This window comes from Chiloscyllium punctatum, chromosome 44 (assembly GCF_047496795.1).
Source record: "Chiloscyllium punctatum isolate Juve2018m chromosome 44, sChiPun1.3, whole genome shotgun sequence".
NCBI lineage: Eukaryota > Metazoa > Chordata > Chondrichthyes > Orectolobiformes > Hemiscylliidae > Chiloscyllium > Chiloscyllium punctatum.
Window position 1 is genome coordinate 57,455,313 of NC_092782.1, and position 22,457 is coordinate 57,477,769.

The 22,457-nt window shown below is 40.6% G+C and overlaps 1 protein-coding gene across 2 annotated transcripts in view; it reads left to right on the plus strand.

Moving 5' to 3' along the window:
* Positions 1 to 22,457, plus strand: part of sfmbt2 (Scm like with four mbt domains 2) — a 219,492-nt gene that overhangs the window by 172,008 nt on the left and 25,027 nt on the right. For both annotated transcript variants that reach the window (XM_072563003.1, XM_072563004.1), the window contains 5 exons: positions 1,814 to 1,875; positions 7,637 to 7,776; positions 9,701 to 9,810; positions 14,834 to 15,009; positions 21,797 to 21,957. In XM_072563003.1, the coding sequence (XP_072419104.1) occupies positions 1,814 to 1,875; positions 7,637 to 7,776; positions 9,701 to 9,810; positions 14,834 to 15,009; positions 21,797 to 21,957 (649 nt within the window). The remainder of the gene's footprint in view (positions 1 to 1,813; positions 1,876 to 7,636; positions 7,777 to 9,700; positions 9,811 to 14,833; positions 15,010 to 21,796; positions 21,958 to 22,457) is intronic.

Consider the following 22,457-nt stretch of genomic DNA (forward strand, 5'->3'; position numbering starts at 1 on the left):
CACCTATCTGCACCACCCTCCCCTCCGACCTATCACCATTACACCCACCTCCATCCACCTGTTGCACTCTCAGCTACCTTCCCTCCAACCCCATCCTCCTCCCATTTATCTCCCTACTCCCGAGGCTCCCAGCCTCATTCCTGATGAAATGCTTTTGCCCGAACCGTTGCTTTTCCTGCTCCTCGGATGTTGCCTGACTTGCTGTGCTTTTCCTGCACCACACTCTTGACTCTAATCTCTAGCATCTATAGTACTCACTTTCACCCTAAAAAGGTTGTTTCTCCTTGTGGGAGAGTAGAGAATCAGAGGGCATACTTTCCGAATAAGGGCTTGCATGTTTAAAACAGAGATTAAGAATTTTTTCTCTGAGGATAGTGAATCTGTGGAATTCTTCACCGCATAAAGCTTTTAAGGCTGGGTGATTAAGTATAGTGAAGGGTGAGAGACAGATTTCAAATCAATAAGGGAATCGAGGGATTTGGGGGAAAAGGCAGGAAAGTAGAGTTGAGGACTACCAGATTGAATGGTCGAGCAGACTCAAAAGCTGAATGGCCTGTTTCTACTCTAATATCTTATGGCCTTTTGAGAACTAGTTTGGAAAATGTGTACATCAGGTGAGATGTGCATTAAGTTAGACTGATGGTTCAAATTACCAGTGGTAATCCTCGTTTAGGTTCACATGTAAATTAGGTGAATATTAGATGAATATTAGAGAGATGCTTTGGCTCATGGGAGGAGAAAAGAAATTGATTTACTGAGGTAAAAGAAAACATTACAAAATAGAAAGGCTAAAGACTATAGAAAGCATTCGCACTGTAGTGAAGAATAGAGGACTCTTTTTACTGCCCAGTCGAGCTATATGAGCAGCGCCAAATGTCCCAGTTCTTTTTATAATGCATATGTGTTAAAATTTAGAAAGACAATCTTAAGAAAAAGATTGTTTGAAAAATCAGGGTTTAATGGCAGTTTTTTTTTTAAAGTCATAACTGATGTAAATCTGTATTAATTTTCAACATAATAATCCTCCAAATTCCTGGATTAAAAGAAATTGCAAGAGGTATACTCGTAGATCTGTAATGAAAACAACTACCAAAAATAATAAACTGCTGAGGAGTCTTGCTTTCTGATGTCCTCATGATATAATAAGGAAGCTGTTTTATGCCTCCCCAACAATTATTTGAGGAGAACTCATGGGAAGGCCATAAAGCTGTGCAACACCACACTATCCCTAAAGCAACCATTTGTCTGATTGATCTGTAATGAACTTAAATTTGGAAATATAAAGATGACTGTTCAATACCAAGAAAATAACTCAGTTTATTGAATTAATCAAAAACAATTACTATTTGGTTCAGACTGGCAGAATTTGCCAGTGTAACAATTCACTCTGTGTATAGCAACTCAGTTAAGAATAAGCTGTATGTAAAGTTTTGTGAAAGAGTGATTAGTTTTTGGATAGTTTGAGTAAAAGTCTGAGTTGAGTTTGGGTAGTTTCATGATTGCGATATGTTGTACATTTTGGATTCTGACATGCCACATTTATAGATTTTATGTTAGATTTGAATTTTAAACTTTTTAGTAAATTTTTGGAACAACACAACATCTTTAGATATCATTTGGTTGAGGAATATATTGTAATTTTAGGCTAACCCACCCAGTAGGAAACTGATTGCGTTGGATCAATATGCTCAGTAAGTCACCGCACAATATCTAGTCTGAGCTAATAAACAGTATAACTTGTTTTATTCTTGGGCTGTAGCAATACTTCCAAACTTGCAGTTCTGAACTTTACTTCATTTGTTTTTAATGACAGACTTCATGCCATACCTGTGGAACCGGTCCCTCATGAGTCTTGCCCGATAACAACAGAAGCTGGTAAGTTACTAATTAAAGGATTTGAATAAATAACATCCAGTGGTCTGATTGCATAAGAATCGAAGTTGGTTGGAGTGATTAAAGGGCTAATTTTTAGTCTAACTTACAATTGAGGACAAATTAGGTAAGTTCATGTTCAACAGAGATAAAAAAGTTGACTATAATAAGGCAACCCCAGAAATTTCAAAGTAAAGCAGTTGGTAGGAAAATCAAATATGAATACAAGTTTGTTAAAAGTAAATGTGAACTTAGTGAAAAAGACTGAAAAATATTATCTTATCAGGTCATCTTAAATGCAATAATGCTAGGCTGGGATCATTGGTGTACTATAAGATAAGTTCAGTGGATGAAACACCATTTCTTATCCTTGAATTCTTTTCCTTGGGTAAAATTGCCAATTTCATCCCTTTTAATTGGGCGGCATGGTGGCTCAGTGGTTGGCACTGCTGCCTCACAGCACCAGGGACTCGGCTTCGATTCCAGCCTTGGGTGACTGTCTGTGTGGGGTTTGTTCATTCTCTGTGTGTCTGCGTGGGTTTCCTCCAGGTTCTCTGGTTTCCTCCCACAGTCCAAAGATGTGCAGGTTAGGTGGATTGGCCATACTAAATTGCCCTAATGTTCAGGTAGGTGAATTAGTTAGAGATAAAAAAATGAAGAGTAATAGGCGAATGGTTCTGGATGGGTTACTCGCTAGAGGGTCAGTGTGGACTTATTGGGCCAAAAGTCTTGTTTCCATGCTGTAGGGATTCTATGATGATTTTCTGTGATGAATTGCTTGCTAGGAAGGTTAGATTGAGACTACCTCCAGTGTTAACTCTTGAGTGTTTATATGTCCCTAGCTGTGCTGCTCGTCAAACTGATTGTGCAATCCTGACCCAGTTACCAATTGTAAGGCAGAGGGCAGGCAATAAAAATAATGCATTGTTCTCACCAGCAATAATTCCACGAAGATGTTTACATGATCCTCCTAAGTGTGAGACAGGCACCCTTTGGTACTGCCAGGTCCTTCAAATCTGCAGGTTGGGCTCTGATGTTAGAGAATAGACAATAGGTGCAGGAGTAGGCCATTCTGCCCTTCGAGCCTGCACTACCATTCAATATGATCATGGCTGATCATCCTTAATCAGTATCCTGTTCCTGCCTTATCTCCATAACCCTTGATTCCACAATCCTTGAGAGCTCTATCCAACTTTTTCTTAAATGAATCCAGAGACAGGGCCTCCTCTGCCCTCTGGGGCAGAGCATTCCACACACCCACCACACTCTGGGTGAAGAAGTTTCTCCTCGTCGCTATCCTAAATAACCTACCCTGTATTTTTAAGCTGTGTCCTCTGGTTCGGCACTCCCCCATCAGCGGAGACCTGTTTCCTGTTTCCAGAGTGTCCAATCCTTTAATAATCTTATATGTCTCAATCAGGTCCCCTCTCCGTCTTCTAAACTCAAGGGTATACAAACCCAGTCGCTCCAGTCTCTCAGTGTAAAGTAATCCCGCCATTCCAGAAATTGACCTCGTGAACCTATGCTGCACTCCCTCAATAGCCGGAATGTCTTTTCTCAAATTTGGAGACCTGAACTGCACACAGTACTCCAGGTGTGGTCTCACCAGGGCCCTGTACAGCTGCAGAAGAACCTCTTTGCTCCTATACTCAATCCCTGTTGTTATGAAGGCCAGCATGCTATTAGCCTTCTTCACTACCTGCTGTACCTGCATGCTTACATTCATTGGCTGGTGTACAAGAACATCCAGATCTCTTGTACTGCCCCTTTACCTAAATTGATTCCATTTAGGTAGTAATCTGCCTACCTGTTCTTGCCACCAAAGTGGATAAGCATACATTTATCCACATTAAACTGCATCTGCCATGCATATGACCACTCATCTAACTTGTCCATGTCACCCTGTAATCTCCTAACATCCTCATCACATTTTACCCTGCCACCCAACTTAGTATCATCAGCAAATTTGCTAATGTTTTACATATATTGTAAAAAGCTGCGGTCCCAGTACTGATCCCTGCCGTACCCCACTGGTCACTGCCTGCCATTCCGAAATGGAGCAGTTTATCACTACTCTACTGGATCTCCCTCGTCCATCTTCAGAGTGACATCCTCAAAAGATTCCAGAAGATTAGTCCCTTTCATAAATCCATGCTGACTCTGACCTATCCTGTTACTACTATCCAGATGTGTCGTAATTTCATCCTTTATAATAGACTCCAGCATCTTTCCCACCACTGAGGTCAGATTAACTGGTCTATAATTTCCTGCTTTCTCTCTCCCACCTTTCTTAAAAAGTGGTACAACATTAGCCACCCTCCAATCCACAGGAACTGGTCCTGAATCTATCGAACTCTGGAAAATAATCACCAACGCATCCGCGATTTCTCGAGCCACCTCCTTCAGTACCCTGGGATGTAGACCATCAGGCCCCTGGGAATTATCAACCTTCAGACCTAACAGTCTCTCCAAGACCAATTCCTGGCAAATATAAATTCCCTTCAGTTCAGGTCCTTCAGCCACTGTTACCTCAGGGAGATTGCTTTGTGTCTTTCCAGTGAACACCGATCTGAAGTACCAATTCAATTCTTCTGCCATTTCTTTGTTCCTCGTAATATATTCCCCTGTTTCTGTCTTCAAGGGCCCAATTTTAGTCTTAACCATTTTTTTGCCTTTCACATACATAAAAAAACCTTTACTCTCCTCCTTTATATTATTGGCCAGTTTACCTTCGTACCTCATTTTTTTCTCTGCGTATTTCCTTCTTAGTAATCCTCTGTTGTTCTTTAAAAGCTTCCCAGTCCTCCGTTTTCCCACTTATCTTTGCTATGTTATACTTTTTCTCTTTTAACTTTATATGTTTCTTAACCTCCCTCGTCATTCACGGCTACCCATGCCTCCTGCTAGGATCTTTGTTCCTTTTTGGAATGAACTGATATTGCAACTTCTGCATTATAACCAGAAATATCTGCCGTTGTTCCTCCACTGTCAGCCCTGCTAAGGTATTGCACCATTGAACTTTGGCCAGCTCCTCCCTCATAGCTCCATAGTTCCCTTTATTCAACAGAAATATTGTCACTTCCGATTGTACCCTCTCCCTCTCAAATTGCAGATTGAAGCTTATTGTATTATGGTCACGACTTCCCAATGGCTCCTTCACTTCGAGGTCCCTGACCAATTCTGGTTCATTGCACAATACCAGATCCAGAATTGCCTTATCCCTGGTCAGCTCCAGCACCAGCTGTTCTAATAATCCATCTCCTGAGGCACTCCACAAAGTCTCTTTCTTGAGGTCCAATACCATCCTGATTCTCCCAGTCTACCTGCATGTTGAAATCCCCCATAACAACTGTAGTAACATCTTTGCGACAGGCCAATTTCAGCTCCTGATTTAATTTACATCCGACATCCAGACTACTGTTTGGGGGCCTGTAGATAACTCCCAAGAGGGTCTTTTTACCCTTAGTATTTCTCAGCTTTATCCACACTGACTCTACTTCCCTGATTCTAGGTCCCCCCCCCCCCACGCAAGGGACTGAATATCATCCCTTACCAACATGGCCACCCCATTCCTCTGCCCGTCAGTCTGTCCTTACGGTAGCACGTGTAGCCTTGAATATTCATTTCCCAGGCCCTGTCCACTTGAAGCCACAATATTGTATCTGCCAATTTCCAAAAGAGCCTCAAGCTCATCCATCTTATTTCTCATGCTTCGTGCATTCATGTATAGTATTTTTAATTTGTTACTGCCCTCACCCTTCCCATCAACTCCTATTTCACTCAACCTTACAGCATGATCCCTTTTGAGTTTTCTGCCTCAATGATACAGTTGTCTTTCTTGACTTCCCTTGTTCTAACTTTCCCTCCAATTTCCTTCTTCAGCATCCAGTTTGTCCCCTTCCCCCGCTTCTTAGTTTAAACGTAGCTGTGTTGCAGTAGCAAACCAGCCTGCCAGAATGCTGGTCCCTAACCTATTCAGGTGCAAACCGCCTCTCTTGTAGAATTTATGCTTGCCACAAAACATACCCCAGTAATCCAAGAATTTAAATCCTTGCTTCCTGCACCAGTTCCCCAGCCACACGTTCAAGTCCATTATCTCCCTGTTTCTGGCCTCACCAGCCCAAGGAACTGGAAGCAAACTGGAAATAACCACCTTGGACGTCCTACTTTTCAGCCTTCTTCCTAGTTCACTGAAGTCCCGCTGTAGTATGTTCCTCCTCTTCTTCCTGACCTCATTTGTGCCGACATGTACCACCACCTCTGGCTCTTCACCTTCGTCCTTGAGGATTTCCTGCACTCTGTCTGTGGTGTCTTTAACCCTGGCACCAGGAAGGCCACACACCATCCTTAAGTCCCGTCTGCTGCCACAAAAACCCCGGTGAGTTCCTGTCACTATGGAGTCCCCTATTACCACGGCTCTGTGCGATGTCCGACTCTTCCGCTCTGTCTCCACGCCAACGTTTGACAGACCTGGCCGCCTCGTGGACTCAGTGTCATCTGTCTCTACTGTTTCCAAAAGATTCAACTTGTTCCTGACAGGTACTTCCCCCGGGGTCTCTTGCACCTGTCTCCTCTCTGCCTTCCTCATCGTCTGTTCTCTTCTGGTACGATTGGTGTAATAACATCACTGAAGGTCTTGTCCAGAAAGATCTCGTTCTCTCGGATGAGTCTCAGGTCCTCGAGTTCTTTCATCAGTGCTGCAATATGCTCTATCAGTAGCTGAATGTGCACACACTTTCCACACTTATACGAGCCAGACACACTGTTGGCCTCCCACATCAAGCACATAGCGCACTGAACCAGCTTGGCAGTCATGTCTTCACCCTCTTCAACTGTGGCGTACTCACTTCACTCGACCTCCTTGTCAAAGCCTCCTGAACTAATGCCTCACTCTTGAATCCACAGGAACTTCCTTGGACCCTCTTTTTTGGGGCAAGTCTGTGGACCTTTTAATTTAGGTTAGAGGAGGGAGGCCCTACTTTGTAGGACCTGGGGTCTAGAACACACCCACTCAAATAACAATCACTTACCTTCCCGACCGGCTTTGCACTCTGCCTTCACTTCCGCCCAGCTGCCGCCGCTGTCTGATGCAAAAAGACCGTTGGCGTCGAGGTAAGTTCTTAAATAACAATTGCTTACCTTCCCGACCGGCTTTGCGTTCTGCCTTCACTTCCACCCAGCTCCTGCTGCTCTCTGATGCGAAATGTTGTCACTGTGCTTGACTTTACTCTAATAGAGGACTTGCATAGGAGAGTCAGTTATGGTTTTCAAATACAGCCACTAAAGAGAGGTTGAGTGGAAGAGGCTGAAGCAAGTCAATTTTCTTTACCTTCTCAGGCATGTTGTGAAGCAGGAAGAGCTCCTGTCTGCTCGCCAGCTGCCAGTCTGCCAGTTTCAGACAGTAAATTAAATCTCCCCTCTGAAGAGACCTGGGAGTTGGTGTCGTTTGGGCCACAATAGTTTGAGCCCAAGACAGTTTGCTGCAGCTGTTCTCTACATTCGGTCATATTCCCCTCCCAGATCAAAATCAGGACTTTGTTTTTCTTTGTTTTTCTCTGTTGATCAGTTGTATATCTGCACGTTTTCAAACAAAGATAAGTATATCTTTATTTAGATTGTAAACACTAGCTTTCATTTTTTTTATTGTTTACTTCCTTTGTCTTACATTACAGGTTTGTGTTATGGTTAGGTCTCTTCAATTTTAATATAGCTAATCATAACAAAACCCAAATCATGGAAAAGTTTATTTTCTTTCTTTATGTAGGAACTACCAATGGCAAGTACTGCTGTTCCAAAATATATTTCAATCATCGCTGTTTCTCAGGTCCATATCTCAACAAAGGACGAATAGCAGAACTTCCTCAATCAGTTGGACCTGGAAAATGTGTGCTTGTTCTGAAGGAGGTAGGCTGGATCGAAACATGAAAACAAGTTACTTAACTAACAAGAATACTTCAAAATTGAGGGCTAATATTTTCTAGAGAAAGCCAAAATGCCCATTGGTTCCAAATTTAGAACTTTATGACCAATTGAAATTCCACCCTCCAACTTAAACACGTGTAATAACTCTAATGTTAACTGTAGTAAATTAGTACGCTTGGCAACAAACGAGCATGAATTACAATAAAAGCCCGAGTAGTATAGATAGAATGAAGAGGAATAGAAAAGGAAAGCATATGCATGAGAAGGAACCTGCCACCTGGAAGGAATCCAGGTTCCAACAAACAAAGGGGTACATAGCCATGACCTCTTGCTATGTAATTTTTAAATGCAAATGATCTATTTAGCCAGGAGGTGAGCCCATCATTCAAATAGAAACACCCAGGAGCTTTCAGGAGGGAGGAGCTGCCTGTCTGCCATCAGTACCTAAGGCAGAGAGCTACCGTGATGGAGGTTACTACTACCTTGCTGAACAGAGCAGGCAACCTATAACAAGGCCAGGAAGTGGAAGCAAAGGAAAGTGGCTATTCGAACAAATCCAAATTATAGCACTGGACCTGATGCCAGTTGGCCCATCAAATTTCCATTTTTAACACACAAAAATTACATTTCAAACCTTCCTGCAATTAACCCAACAGCTGACCACTAACATGCACCAGATTATTCAGGTTCCCCAAAATAAAAATTGAAACTCGTGTTCCAAACTGCACGTACCTCTTCAGATGCTTGTTTAGCACCTTAAATGAATTTTCCAGACTGTGTGAATAGACCATATTAATGGGATTGACTGGATTACTCTACAGAAATCAAACATGAATTTGATAGGGTGAATGGTCTCTATCATAACTCATAGTGTATTGGCCCAGTAATATGGTGACATGCAGGTTTTGTGTTCCTTCTCTCCACCTGCTCCTTGAAAACTTGGCACAATCTCAGAGGCATCATGATTGCAAAACAACCTCCAGGACTGCAGTTTTCAAATCACACCCGCAGTTTGTTTTGATCCCACAGACATTTGAAAATTCAGCCTTGAGAGGGAGCAAGAGAATTGCTGTTCTTTTGAACTGGCAACAAAATTCATTGAACTTTGGGTCTGAAACTCTATTAAATTGATTGTAATTTAAAATTAGTAACTTTACTCCTGGGTATTTGAGTCATTAGCCAGTCACCAAAGGTTGGTCAAAAAAAATGAATTAATTGCCTTGCGATGCAACTATTTAAAAAAGCATAATGTTTTTTAATGCCTTCTTGTCGATAGTATAAACTAATATTCCAAAACATGCTATTGTTGGTTTCAATTTTATAAACAGCATGCACAAAAAGAAAATTAAGGAAGAATCTCCATTTGGCAAATATGTCACACTTTGGAACTTTGTGCAACATTATTTACAGGAGCAACCACATTTGGTTGAAAAAAAAATTCAAAGACACTCCTGAAACATGAAAAACCATGAGTGCACTAAGGTCATAATTTACTGTGGATGTAATTCTCTATGTTGCAAATCTATTTAAACTGATACAGTCTGTCTTTTCAACTTAATTATTTCAATTTAATTTATTATTTGATACTCTGAACTCATCCAAATGAATGTTGAGAAGAGTTCTGAACTAGTACAAGTTGCTGTTCCTGACTTATAGCATTCTAGACCATTAACATCAAGCAGGACTTAGGATATGACCTGCTAAGAGAAGCCTCATTAAAGTGTCTTGTAGAAAGCCAATCTTTTAGCATTGTCACCAGATGCATAAAAGAAGAATTTCAAATAATCAATTTCTCACATACTTGAAATATTCAGACAAAATGTGTAAACCCTTGATAATTTGATTTTAATTTTAAGATCATTAGCATTAGAATTGATCTTTGTACTTTTTGTTGCCTTTAAAATAGGTTCTTACTCTATTGATTAATGCAGCCTACAAACCAGGCCGTGTGCTACGGGAGTTGCAGCTTGAGGATGACCCAGAGTGGAACTGTCAGGAAGAGACACTGAAAGCCAAGTAAGTGGAACCTTGCTTATATGAAGATGTGACTAGTTGGTTTCAGAATAAGTACGTTACTGAATAATATTGAGTAAATAACTCATACTATGTACAAGCTGTGAGTTGCAAAAGGTAACTTGCCTAATTTCAGCCAACCACACGTGCTGTTATGCACCTTTTATAAATCACAATTTTTGATGTTTATCAGCTTAATTCTTTCTTTCATTCAACTGAAAGAAGAAAGCAGCAGTTTCCTGAGTACTTCCTGTTACAGAAGTATGAGACACACATTGTGGAACAGGTGTCCTGTACTCTTGCGCAGTTGCATCATAGTTATTGAGTATTTTATTGGAACTGTCGGTGCGCATGCTGTGAAATGATAAAAATAGCAAGTTATGAGTTGCCTTTTAATCACAAGTAATCTTCAAGAAGTGCATTTAACTTTATACAACAGTAAAATACATGAATATTAGTTGAAGCTAGTTCTTTGAAACACACACAGTGCATACAAATAATATTTTTAAAAATATACAATACATTTCCACTGAATGTAGAATGTCAGTAGGCAAATGGAAGAAGGGACAATCAGACATCCCTGGCAGTTACACTGAAAAATATGCTGCATCCCTGATATATAAATTCAATTAAACTGTGCCTTTGAAATTGCTGAGTTATTACGAAAGGTATTTGCAGTCCTCTTGCATTTGTCTAAAGGAACAGGATTGCTGAAAATCTTGAATAAAGGTAGAAAGTGCTGGAAGTATTCAGCAGGTCAGGCAGCATCCATGTAGAGAAACAATTACCATTTAATGTTAATTGTGATATTTTATTCGATTTCGAAGCTACTTGGATGCTGCCTGAACTGTTCTGCTCTTCCAGCACCACTAATCCAGAATCTGGTATCCAGCATCTGCAGTCATTGTTTTTACCTCATATTTTATTCTAACCCTAACCCTAACCCTAACCCTATCACAGGTGTTATTAGGTGGATGTTAAGGTAATTACTGTTGATGTGTTAATGAGTGGTGAACTATAGCCAAGGGTTTTGGGCAGAGGTGGGGAACCTTTTCATGTTGGAAGGCCGCATTATGTTAGTTGTAATCTAATAAGGCCGCATCCAAGAAACTTCAATTATACATTCTTCAAAATTCACATTATTTTGTAAAAATCTAACTACTATGTACTTCTAGAGTCTCATTATAACTAAATCATGAGCATAGCAGGTGTCAAAATAGCCCTTATGACTTACCAAGTGTTTAATTGTGGCGGTCAGTTTGTGAGGATTATTTCATTGAATTTTCTTTTACTCTCTGGTATTTTTAAATAGATTCATTTTAAGATTAAAATAAAATTAATAAAGGTAAAAAAAATTAATAAAATATAAAAGATTTGTTCTGTAAAATTTATATTCATTCAAAAGGCCACACACAATGGCCTAGAAGGCTGCATGAGGCCTTAAGGCTGCAGGTTCCCCACCCCTAGTTTTGGGCTTTTACTTGTGAAATTCACTGAAAAAGCATAATTTCTGTATAATTAGCATTTTTCTCTTAAAATAGTTGACCGATTTGGTAAAACAACTCTTGAGACTGCATTAGCACCTCATTAAGGTTAATGTTCATATATATTCTTGAATCAGATTTGTTTTATATCAGGATGTATTGTTGGAAACTTATAGAGTTTATACTTTGCATTATTAGGTTTTATAATATGATGTTTGATCACAGAAAATGCTCTTATTTTATTTTTTTCTGACTACAATATGAATGTAGAATTAGCTGCCAAAAGCATACAAAGTACAATACAAGGTTTTATACTTTTAAGTGCTACCTGTTTGAAACTAAAAGTTTTTGGCTTGCTCATAAAAGAAAAATTAAAACAACTGATTTCCTATTTGTGTAGAGTATGTTAATATTCATATTGAACTGCTGAAGGCAATTACTTTGAAAGCTTTTTTGTAAGTAAAAGCATAATTAGCATGTAAAAGACTAGAAACATAGAATAGTTGAGCTTTTTTGTTTTGATGGAGTAAATACAATGACTAATCAAGTTAAGTTGTCGTGACTAAATTAAGTGTGTAGAAATAAAAACAGCTAAAGGACATAGATCATTTTTTAAAAAGGTAATTTATTTTAGCTTTCAAGTGAATGTAGCATTCTTTATATGGTCCCTACCTCCTTTGTCTTGGTCTGGCCTAGTCCATAACACTCTCAACATTCCTGAGCAAGCAACCCAGACCATAACTTTGCAATTTGTTTCAGTAAGTGTACAGTGAAAATTACTTAGAGTAAGCGAGCTAGGTTGACTCCTAGATTTTAAAACAGACAGAAATTTATTCACAAAATTTCACAATGAAATACAAAGAACAGAATAATGAACCCCTACAGAACTCCGTCCATCCAAACTAGACCTAATTATGCTGTTCCGAATATACACAACAGTTCCAATAAGCAAACACTCTTGAAAAACAATATAAGAAATGGAACAGGTGCTTACAGGTTGAAGTTAGAAGAGCAGAAAGGGAGAGAGAACCTGTTCACACAGTCCGCTGCTGAACTTCCCAACTTGTTCTGGACTGAACTAAACTGCTCAGCTAGAGAGCTGACCACTCCCCCTTCATTACACAGGTCACTTTCAAAACATGACCACTGTGGCCTGAAGTCTCATCTGTCTGCACATAAACAAAAAAGCCTCTCAATACCCTTTTAATCTCTGTACCAAACCAAACTAACTGGCACTGATAGTGGTTTATTACCCCTCTGCAAAAAAACAAGGACACAGTACCCTTGAGAAAAGGAACAGCTTTTAGAAAAAATAAACCAGCTTTGTGCCACACTATCCTTTTCTTCAGCAAGCATTTTGAATATTGACTAGTTTCCTGCCAGAGGTGTTTGCTTTATGGCATGGATCTCTGAAACAGTCAAGTTGTTCCTTAAAGCCAGATAATGATCATCAATTTCCACATATATAGAATTTCTTATGCTGAAAGGCAATAAATAGATATTAAGTATCAATGCTGAAATGTTGTGCTGAATTTAATCCAGCACTTGGTGGGAAATACTGCAGGTAGGCCCATTTCATCATGTTGGTAGTCCTATGGCCAAAGCACCCCCCCAACCCCCACCCCCTACCCAGTTAAGTCGGAGTGAAAGAGACTGATATGGATTCCAAGGCGAAAGTGGGTACAGCAGATGCTGGAGATTAGAATCAAGATTAGAGTAGGGTTGGAAAAGCCCAGCAGGTCAGGCAGCATCTGAGGAGCAGGAAAATCAACGTTTCGGGCAAAAGCCCTTCATCAGGAATGATATGGAAGTCCTGCCTGTCGAGTAGGCTCTTTAATGAGTCAATTTGATACACTTTATTCCTGAACCTAATTTAGTGGTGGCTCAGGAATTAAATGGAGATGGGACAGTTTTACTATGCCTGCAAATGTCACCGAGAAAACCCTATAAACTTTGTCACTGACCAAGTTGCCAGACCATTGGGCTGCTCTCTCATTAAAGAGGAACTACTGATGGTAATTTTATCTCAGGCAAGGGGCGAGGTTGAGAAGGAGAGTTCTTCATGGTATCCTCTGCCAGTGATGGGAATTGAACCCACACTGTTGGCATCTCACTGCTTCACAAGCCATTCCACAGGTGATACTTTGGTCCCTTGCTGCCCGGTACTCTGTGCCCAATTAAAAGACCTGATTTCAGACAAGGACGTGGTTACTGAAAGCCTCACCATCCATCTCTTCCTCTCTTTTACAGCCCTCCTTAAAATGCACATTGACCAAGATTTTGACCATCCCTCTCAATATCTCTTCATTTGAATCAGCATCCAATTTTACCATGCATATTCGTGAAGTCCTGTGGACAAATTCTCTTTATTGAAAGTTCTCTAAGTCCAAATTGTTGTCACCTATAATCTCAGCAACAAACATTAAAATTCCTTTACTACAGACTAATTTGCTGCATTATTGATATAAATTCCTTCTTTAGCTTTCAGCTTGTTGGTATGAGTTTCTTTAGTACTTTTTAGACTGACAAAGGACTGTTGCTGTTGCAGCTGAGTGCATTGTTCACATTTATTGAAGCATGTTATGGGTGTTCGGTCAACTGAGTTCTAATGTACATGTGTAGCAAATGTATTTTTGTCTTGAATATTTTGATAATGATTATAATGATAAATCATTATAATCCAAAGTCATGTAAAATGTAAAACTGCTGAATACTGTCCGTTCAGAAAGAGGATTTTGAATACAAGATATCAAAATTTGGAATAAAAGTATTATCCTTAAATGAAAAGAAATGACTGCAAAGAATAGCGTGGTGGAAGATTAAGAAATCTATCAACTTGTTCCTATATGAACATGAATGGAAAATCCTGAATTTTATTTAAAGTAAATGTTTTTCTTCTAAAGGTGATATTTTGGTGGTGATATTTTATTTAGAGGATTATTTTAACATTGTTATTAGTCTACTATCCACAGAAGCTTTGCTTTAATCTTTCAAATAAAAAAAGCAATTTGAGGCAAAGTCTTCAACTGTATTTTTCATTGTCTAACAAAATGGGCATTTTTCTATTAACTGTTAATGATAGGATTGCTGGACAGCCATTGGAAGGAAAGACTCTGATTCACTCTTTTTCCTTGCTGAGACAATTGTAGCATCTCCATTGCTGTTTTGATTGAGGTATTCTAATTCTATACAGACACAAACTGCAAGTGTGGAACCATAGCTCTATATGTCTTAGCAGCCCATTGAATAAATTTAGTCAGCGACTGGAGTTCAAATTGTACTAATCATAACAGACCTTAAATTTTCTGGTCTATCCTTGTACCTTTTTTGAAAATTGAGTTTAAAAATAACTATTTCTGGTTGCACAGTTAAAACTAGAATGTGGGTTGTCAACTTCAGATTCAAGTGGTGCCTGTTTTTAAGAAATTTAAGCAATTATCTAAAAAATAAAATGAGCGGAGCAAAATAGTCTAACTTCAGCTGTATTTTTAAGTACTTATTAAATTGTTTCAATTGGATTGTTTTTATCGTTTTATTCTAAGGTACAAAGGGAAAACATACAGGGCAATTATGAAAATTGTAAGGACAGCAGATCGGGTTGCAGATTTCTGCAGAAGGACTTGCATGAAGTTAGAATGCTGCCCAAACTTGTTTGGACCGCTCATGGTAACTGAGAAATGTCCTGAGAACTGCTCTGTTCACACAAAAACAAAATACAGTAAGTATTATAACTAGGCAAACTAGCAGTCTTAAATACATGAGCTGGAAATAGTAAGCTGTTAGGTCAAATTCTGTTATTAGTAAACGGTTTATTTGTACATTAGCATAGCGATATAAGTACAGTACAAGCATTATTTGTTTTGAATCTACCAATGCCCCAATCAAAAAGATAAAGCCTTTGCTGCCCTTGTAAAATATTATTTTACAATTCCTGTAATGCTATCTACAGAGCGTTAAGACAAGCTTTTAGTCTTATTAAAATGTAATTTGTATCCACTTGGGCCACAGAGTTCTTTCTCTCATCCAGGACTTTGAAGTAAGGCAAGAATTTGAAGGAAGGAGAGGCATTCAGAACAGCGTGTTCTGTACATCTTGGAATTGATTACAGGGAACTGTTAAGAGTGATTTGGGAGCATTTTGCTTTTTCAGCTTCTGAGTTGCTCAACTCTTGTGCTTTTAATACAGCTGCTTTGGATTAGTATTGGTATACTACCTAACTACTTTGTACATTTGTTGGTGCTATATTTATCAGTTCCTTTACATTTTAACGAGTAGCTTGGATATTTAAGAAATGTATCTTTAGAATAATGTTTTAAAAAGTATTCTAAACATAACATAATGAGGAAGGTATAAACTAGCATAAAGTTTTCTTAACGGATATAATCATATGAATGGTCATTTAAATCAATTTGTCAAGTTTTTAAAGTGACACATTAATATTAATGAGATCACCAATTCATCACTGACCTGACCAATGTTTCTCACACTTAAACTAAAAAGTCAATGTCTACAGTTGAAGCTGATCTAACATCATAGGAATGAAGTATTTGATCTTCATAGACAATAGGTGCAGGAGTAGGCCATTCTGCCCTTCGAGCCTGCACCACCATTCAGTATGATCATGGCTGATCATCCTTAATCAGTATCCTATTCCTGCCTTCTCTCCATAACCCTTGATTCCACAATCCTTGAGAGCTCGATCCAACTCTTTCTTAAATGAATCCAGAGACTGGGCCCCCACTGCCCTCTGGGGCAGAGCATTCCACACACCCACCACTCTCTGGGTGAAGAAGTTTCTCCTCATCTCTGTCCTAAATTTTTAAGCTGTATTTTTAAGCTGTGTCCTCTGGTTCAGCACTCACCCATCAGTGGAAACATGTTTCCTGGCTCCAGAGTGTCCAATCCTTTAATAATCTTATATGTCTCAATCGGATCCCCTCTCAGTCTTCTAAACTCAAGGGTAAACAAGCCCAGTCGCTCCAGTCTTTCAGTGTAAGGTAATCCCGCCATTCCAGGAACTGACCTTGTGAACCTACGCAGCAATCCCTCAATAGCCAGAATGTCTTTCCTCAAATTTGGACACCTGAACTGCACACAGTACTCCAGGTGTGGTCTCACCAGGGCCCTGTACAGCTGCAGAAGCACCTCTTTGCTTCTATACTCAATCCCTCTTGTTATGAAGGCCACCATGGTATTAGCCGCCTTCACTACCTGCTGTACCTGCATGCTTACCTTCATTGACTGGTGTACAAGAACACCCAGATCTCTTTGTACTGCCCCTTTACCTAAACTAATTCCATTTAATCTGCCTACCTGTTCTCGCCACCAAAGTGGATAGGCATACATTTATCCACATTAAACTGCATCTGCCATGCATCTGACCACTCACCTAACTTGTCCAGGTCACCCTGTAATCTCCTAACATCCTCATCACATTTCACCCTGCCACCCAGCTTAGTATCATCAGCAAATTTGCTAATGTTATTACTAATACTAGCTTCTATATCATCAACGTATATTGTAAAAAGCTGCGGTCCAGTACTGATCCCTGTGGTACCCCACTGGTCACTGCCTGCCATTCCGAAATGGAGCCGTTTATCACTACTCTTTATTTCCTATCAGCCAATCAACGTTCAATCCAAGTTAGTACTTTGCCCCTAATACCATGCGCCCTAAGTTTGCTCACTAACCTCCTATGCGGGACTTTTATCAAAAGCTTTCTGAAAGTCCAGGTACACTACATCTACTGGATCTCCCTCGTCCATCTTCAGAGTGACATCCTCAAAAGATTCCAGAAGATTAATCAAGCATGATTTCCCCTTCATAAATCCATGCTGACTCTGACCTATCCTGTTACTACTATCCAGATGTGTCGTAATTTCATCCTTTATAATAGACTCCAGCATCTTTCCCACCACTGAGGTCAGACTAACTGGTCTATAATTTCCTGCTTTCTCTCTCCCACCTTTCTTAAAAAGTGATACAACATTAGCCACCCTCCAATCCACAGGAACTGATCCTGAATCTATCGAACTCTGGAAAATAATCACCAACGCATCCGTGATTTCTCGAGCCACCTCCTTCAGTACCCTGGGATGTAGACCATTAGGCCCCGGGGACTTATCAACCTTCAGACCTAACAGTCTCTTCAACACCAATTCCTGGCAAATATAAATTCCCTTCAGTTCAGGTCCTTCAGCCACTGTTACCTCTGAGATTGCTTGTGTCTTCCCCAGTGAACACAGATCTGAAGTACCAATTCAATTCTTCTGCCATTTCTTTGTTCCCCGTAATATATTCCCCTATTTCTGTCTTCAAGGGCCCAATTTTAGTCTTAACCAATTTTTTGCCTTTCACATACATAAGAAAAACTTTTACTCTCCTCTTTTATATTATTGACCAGTTTACCTTCGTACCTCATTTTTTTCTCTGCGTATTTCCTTCTTAGTAATCCTCTGTTGTTCTTTAAAAGCTTCCCAGTCCTCCGTTTTCCCACTTATCTTTGCTATGTTATACTTTTTCTCTTTTTTAACTTTATATGTTTCTTAACCTCCCTCGTCAGCCACAGCCACCCATGCCTCCTCCTAGGATCATTCTTCCTTTTTGGAATGAACTGATATTGCAACTTCTGTATTGTGGGCGGCACGGTGGCACAGTGGTTTGCACTGCTGCCTCACAGCGCCAGAGACCTGGGTTCATTTCCCACCTCAGGCGACTGACTGTGTGGAGTTTGCACGTTCTCCCCGTGTCTGCGTGGGTTTCCTCCGGGTGCTCCGGTTTCCTCCCACAGTTCAAAGATGTGCAGGTCAGGTGAATTGGCCATGCTAAATTGCCCGTAGTGTTAGGTAAGGGGTAAATGTAGGGGTATGGGTGGGTTACGCTTCGGCGGGGCGGTGTGGACTTGTTGGGCCGAAGGGCCTGTTACCATACTGTAAGTAATCTCAGTAATCTAAAAAAAAATTATACACAGAAATATCCGCCATTGTTCCTCCACTGTCAGCCCTGCTAAGGTATTGCACCATTGAACTTTGGCCAGCTCCTCCCTCATAGCTCCATAGTTCCCTTTATTGACCAGAAATATTGTCACTTCCGATTGTACCCTCTCCCTCTCAAATTGCAGATTGAGGCTTATTGTATTATGGTCACGACTTCCCAATGGCTCCTTCACTTCGAGGTCCCTGACCAATTCTGGTTCATTGCACAATACCAGATCCAGAATTGCCTTCTCCCTGGTCGGCTCCAGCACCAGCTGTTCTAATAATCCATCTCCTGAGGCACTCCACAAAGTCTCTTTCTTGAGGTCCAATACCATCCTGATTCTCCCAGTCTACCTGCATGTTGAAATCCCCCATAACAACTGTAGTAACATCTTTGCGACAGGCCAATTTCAGCTCCTGATTTAATTTACATCCGACATCCAGACTACTGTTTGGGGGCCTGTAGATAACTCCCAAGAGGGTCTTTTTACCCTTTGTATTTCTCAGCTCTATCCACACTGACTCTACATCCCTGATTCTAGGTCCCCCTCGCGCAAGGGACTGAATATCATCCCTTACCAACATGGCCACCTCACTCCCTCTGCCTGTCAGTCTGTCCTTACGATAGCACGTGTAGCCTTGAATATTCACTTCCCAGGCCCTGTCCACTTGAAGCCACGTCTGTTATCCCCACAATATCGTATCTGCCAATTTCTAAAAGAGCCTCAAGCTCAACCATCTTATTTCTCATGCTTCGTGCATTCATGTATAGTATTTTTAATTTGTTACTGCCCTCACCCTTCCCATCAACTCCTATTTCACTCAACCTTACAGCATGATCCCTTTCTGAATTTTCTGCCTCATTGATACAGTTGTCTTTCTTGACTTCCCTTGTTCTAACTTTCCCTCCAATTTCCTTCTTAAACATTCAGTTTGTCCCCTTCCCCCGCTTCTTAGTTTAAACGTAGCTGTGTTGCAGTAGCAACCTGCCTGCCAGAATGCTGGTCCCTAACCTATTCAGGTGCAAACCGTCTCTCTTGTAGAATTTATGCTTGCCACAAAACATACCCCAGTGATCTAAAAATTTAAATCCTTGCTTCCTGCACCAGTTCCCCAGCCACACGTTCAAGTCCATTATCTCCCTGTTTCTGGCCTTATCAGCCCGAGGAACTGGAAGCAAACCGGAAATAACCACCTTGGACGTCCTGCTTTTCAGCCTTCTTCCTCGTTCTCTGAAGTCCCGCCTCCTTTTCTATGTTCCTCCTCTTCTTCCTGACATCATTTGTGCCGACATGTACCACCACCTCTGGCTCTTCACCTTTGTCCTTGAGGATTTCCTGCACTCTGTCTGTGATGTCTTTAACCCTGGCACCAGGAAGGCCACACACCATCCTTAAGTCCCGTCTGCTGCCACAAAAACCCTGGTAAGTTCGTCTCACTATGGAGTCCACTATTACCACGGCTCTGTGCGATGTCCGACTCTTACGCTCTGTCTCCACGCCAACGTTTGATTGACAGACCTGGCCGCCTCGTGGACTAGCAGTGTCATCTGTCTCTACTGTTTCCAAAAGATTTAACTTGTCCCTGACAGGTACTTCCCCCGGGGTCTCTTGCACCTGTCTCCTCTCTGCCTTCCTCATCGTCTGCTCTCTTCTGGTACGATTGGTGTAATAACCTCGCTGAAGGTCTTGTCCAGAAAGATCTCGTTCTCTCGGATGAGTCTCAGGTCCTCGAGTTCTTTCATCAGTGCTGCAATATGCTCTGTCAGTAGCTGAATGTGCACACACTTTCCACACTTATACGAGCCAGACACACTGTTGACCTCCCACATCAAGCACATAGCGCACTGAACCAGCTTGGCAGTCATGTCTTCACCCTCTTCAACTGTGGCGTACTCACTTCACTCAACCTCCTTGTCAAAGACTCCTGAGCTAAAACCTCACTCTTGAATCCACAGGAACTTTCTTGGACCCTCTTTTTGGGGCAAGTCTTTGGACCTTTAATTTAGGTTAGAGGAGGAGGGAGGGAGGGAGGCCCTACTTTGTAGGACCTGGGGTCTAGAACACACCCACTTACCTTCCCAACTGGCTTTGCACTCTGCCTTCACTTCCGCCCAGCTCCCGCCGTTCTTGATGCGAAAAGACCGTTGGCGTCGAGGTAAGTTCTTAAATAACAATTGCTTACCTTCCCGACCAGCTTTGCGCTCTGCCTTCACTTCCGCCCAGCTCCCGCCACTCTCTGATGTGAAAAGCATATTTAATACTAATGGACATTGATGACTTTGTGTGCATTTTGGAAGCTATTATTAATCCCATTATAGCAGAACACTTGGATAAGGTAAGGATAATCTTGATCAGGCAGAGTCAACATAGTTTTATCAAATGGAAATCATATTTAATTAGTTATTAGAGTTCTTTGAAGAAGTAACTTGTACTGTACATTAAGAGGAACCAGTGGATGTGTTGTACTTAGATTTCCAGAACAAAGGTTATTGCAGAAAATAAAATGTCATGGTGCAACTGGTAATATGTTGGCATGGATACAAGATTGGCTGGCTGACTGACACAAAGCAGAGAGTGGGAATAAATGGGTTGTTTTACTGGTTGGCAGGATTTCATGAGGATGTTTTATAGAGGTCAGTGCTGATGCCTCTACTCTTTACAATCTATATAAATGGTTTGGATGAAGGGACCAAAGGTATAGAGCTAATTTGCAAACATCGGTAGGAAAGGGAGTTGTGAAACGGACATAATGAACCTACAAATAGATATTGATAAAGTTAAGTGAGTGGGCAATGATCTGTCAAATGGAGTACAATATGGGAAAGTGGAAAATTGTCCAGTTGGTAGAATAAAAAAGAGCATATGATCTAAAGCTGAGATGTTTCAGAGCTCTATAGTGCGGAGTAATCTGGGTATCATAATGCATGAATTGCAGAAGATTAGTAAGCAAGTACAGGGAGTAATCAGGAAAGCTAATGGAATGTTATATTTTATTGTGAGGGCAATTGAATTGCAGGGAGGTTATGCTTCAGTTCAGAGAAGGTTCATAGACTAATAGCTGAATGAGTGAATTGTCTTATGAGGAAAGGCCGGATAGGCTGGGCCTGTATCCTTCAGAGTTCAGAAACGTCAGAAGTGCCTTAGTTAAAATATACAAAATCCTGACGGTAGATGTTGAAAGCATTTTTCCTGTGGGAGAAGCAAGAACTAAGGGTTGCAGTTTAAAAATAAGGGGTTGCCCATTAGAAATTAGGAAACATTTATACTGTAAGGGCTGTCAGCCTTTTGGAATTCCCTTCCTCAAAAAACAGCGGTTGAGGGATCTTTAAATGTTTTTAAGGCAGAGATGGATAGGTTCTTGATTACCAAGAGACTGCAAGATTATCAGTGATTTACAGAAATGTAGGGTTGAGGTTAAAATCAAATCAGATTGAATGTTGGAGCAAATTTAAAGGCAAGTGGCCTATTTTTGTCCATTGTTCATTGTTCGCATGTTCATGTTGATTTTGATGCATTTTTGTCCCAGCTTATTACTATGGAAAAAAGAAGAAAATCATCAGGCCTCCTGTTGGATATAACCCCTTAGAAAGCAACAACAAAAAACCCGCTAAACGCAGGAAAAAGCGCAGGTCGTGTTTTGTCCAAAAGAAAAAGCGCTCATCCACGTCAGTGGATTGTGCTCCACAGGTATCAGCTACATTTTATTTATAAAGGCAATTGCGGGTAGCTGACTGAATGTGGTAAAAACAAGGACTGCAGATGCTGGAAACCAGAGTCTAGTTTAGAGTGGTGATGGAAAAGCACAGCAGGTCAGGCAGCGTCCGAGGAGCAGGAAAATCGATGTTTCGGGCAAAAGCCCTTCATCAGGAATAAATGTGGTAACTGCACGACCCTCAAATATAATACAGAAAATGCTGGAGAATTTCAACAGTTCCTCTTCAAAGTTGTAGAACTGAACATTCTGAAGAAGACATATCTGATTTGAAATGTTAACTTTGTTGCTGCCTCCACAGATGCTGCTAAATGTGCTGAATTTCTTCAGCATTTTCTGTTTTAGATTTCCAGCATCAGCAGTATTTCACTTTTAACTGAGCACAAAGAATTGGCTTGATTTAGCATTTGCTTGGTGTATAGAATTGTGGTTTGTTTTCTTTTATACTTATATTTATACAATGATATATGCGTTA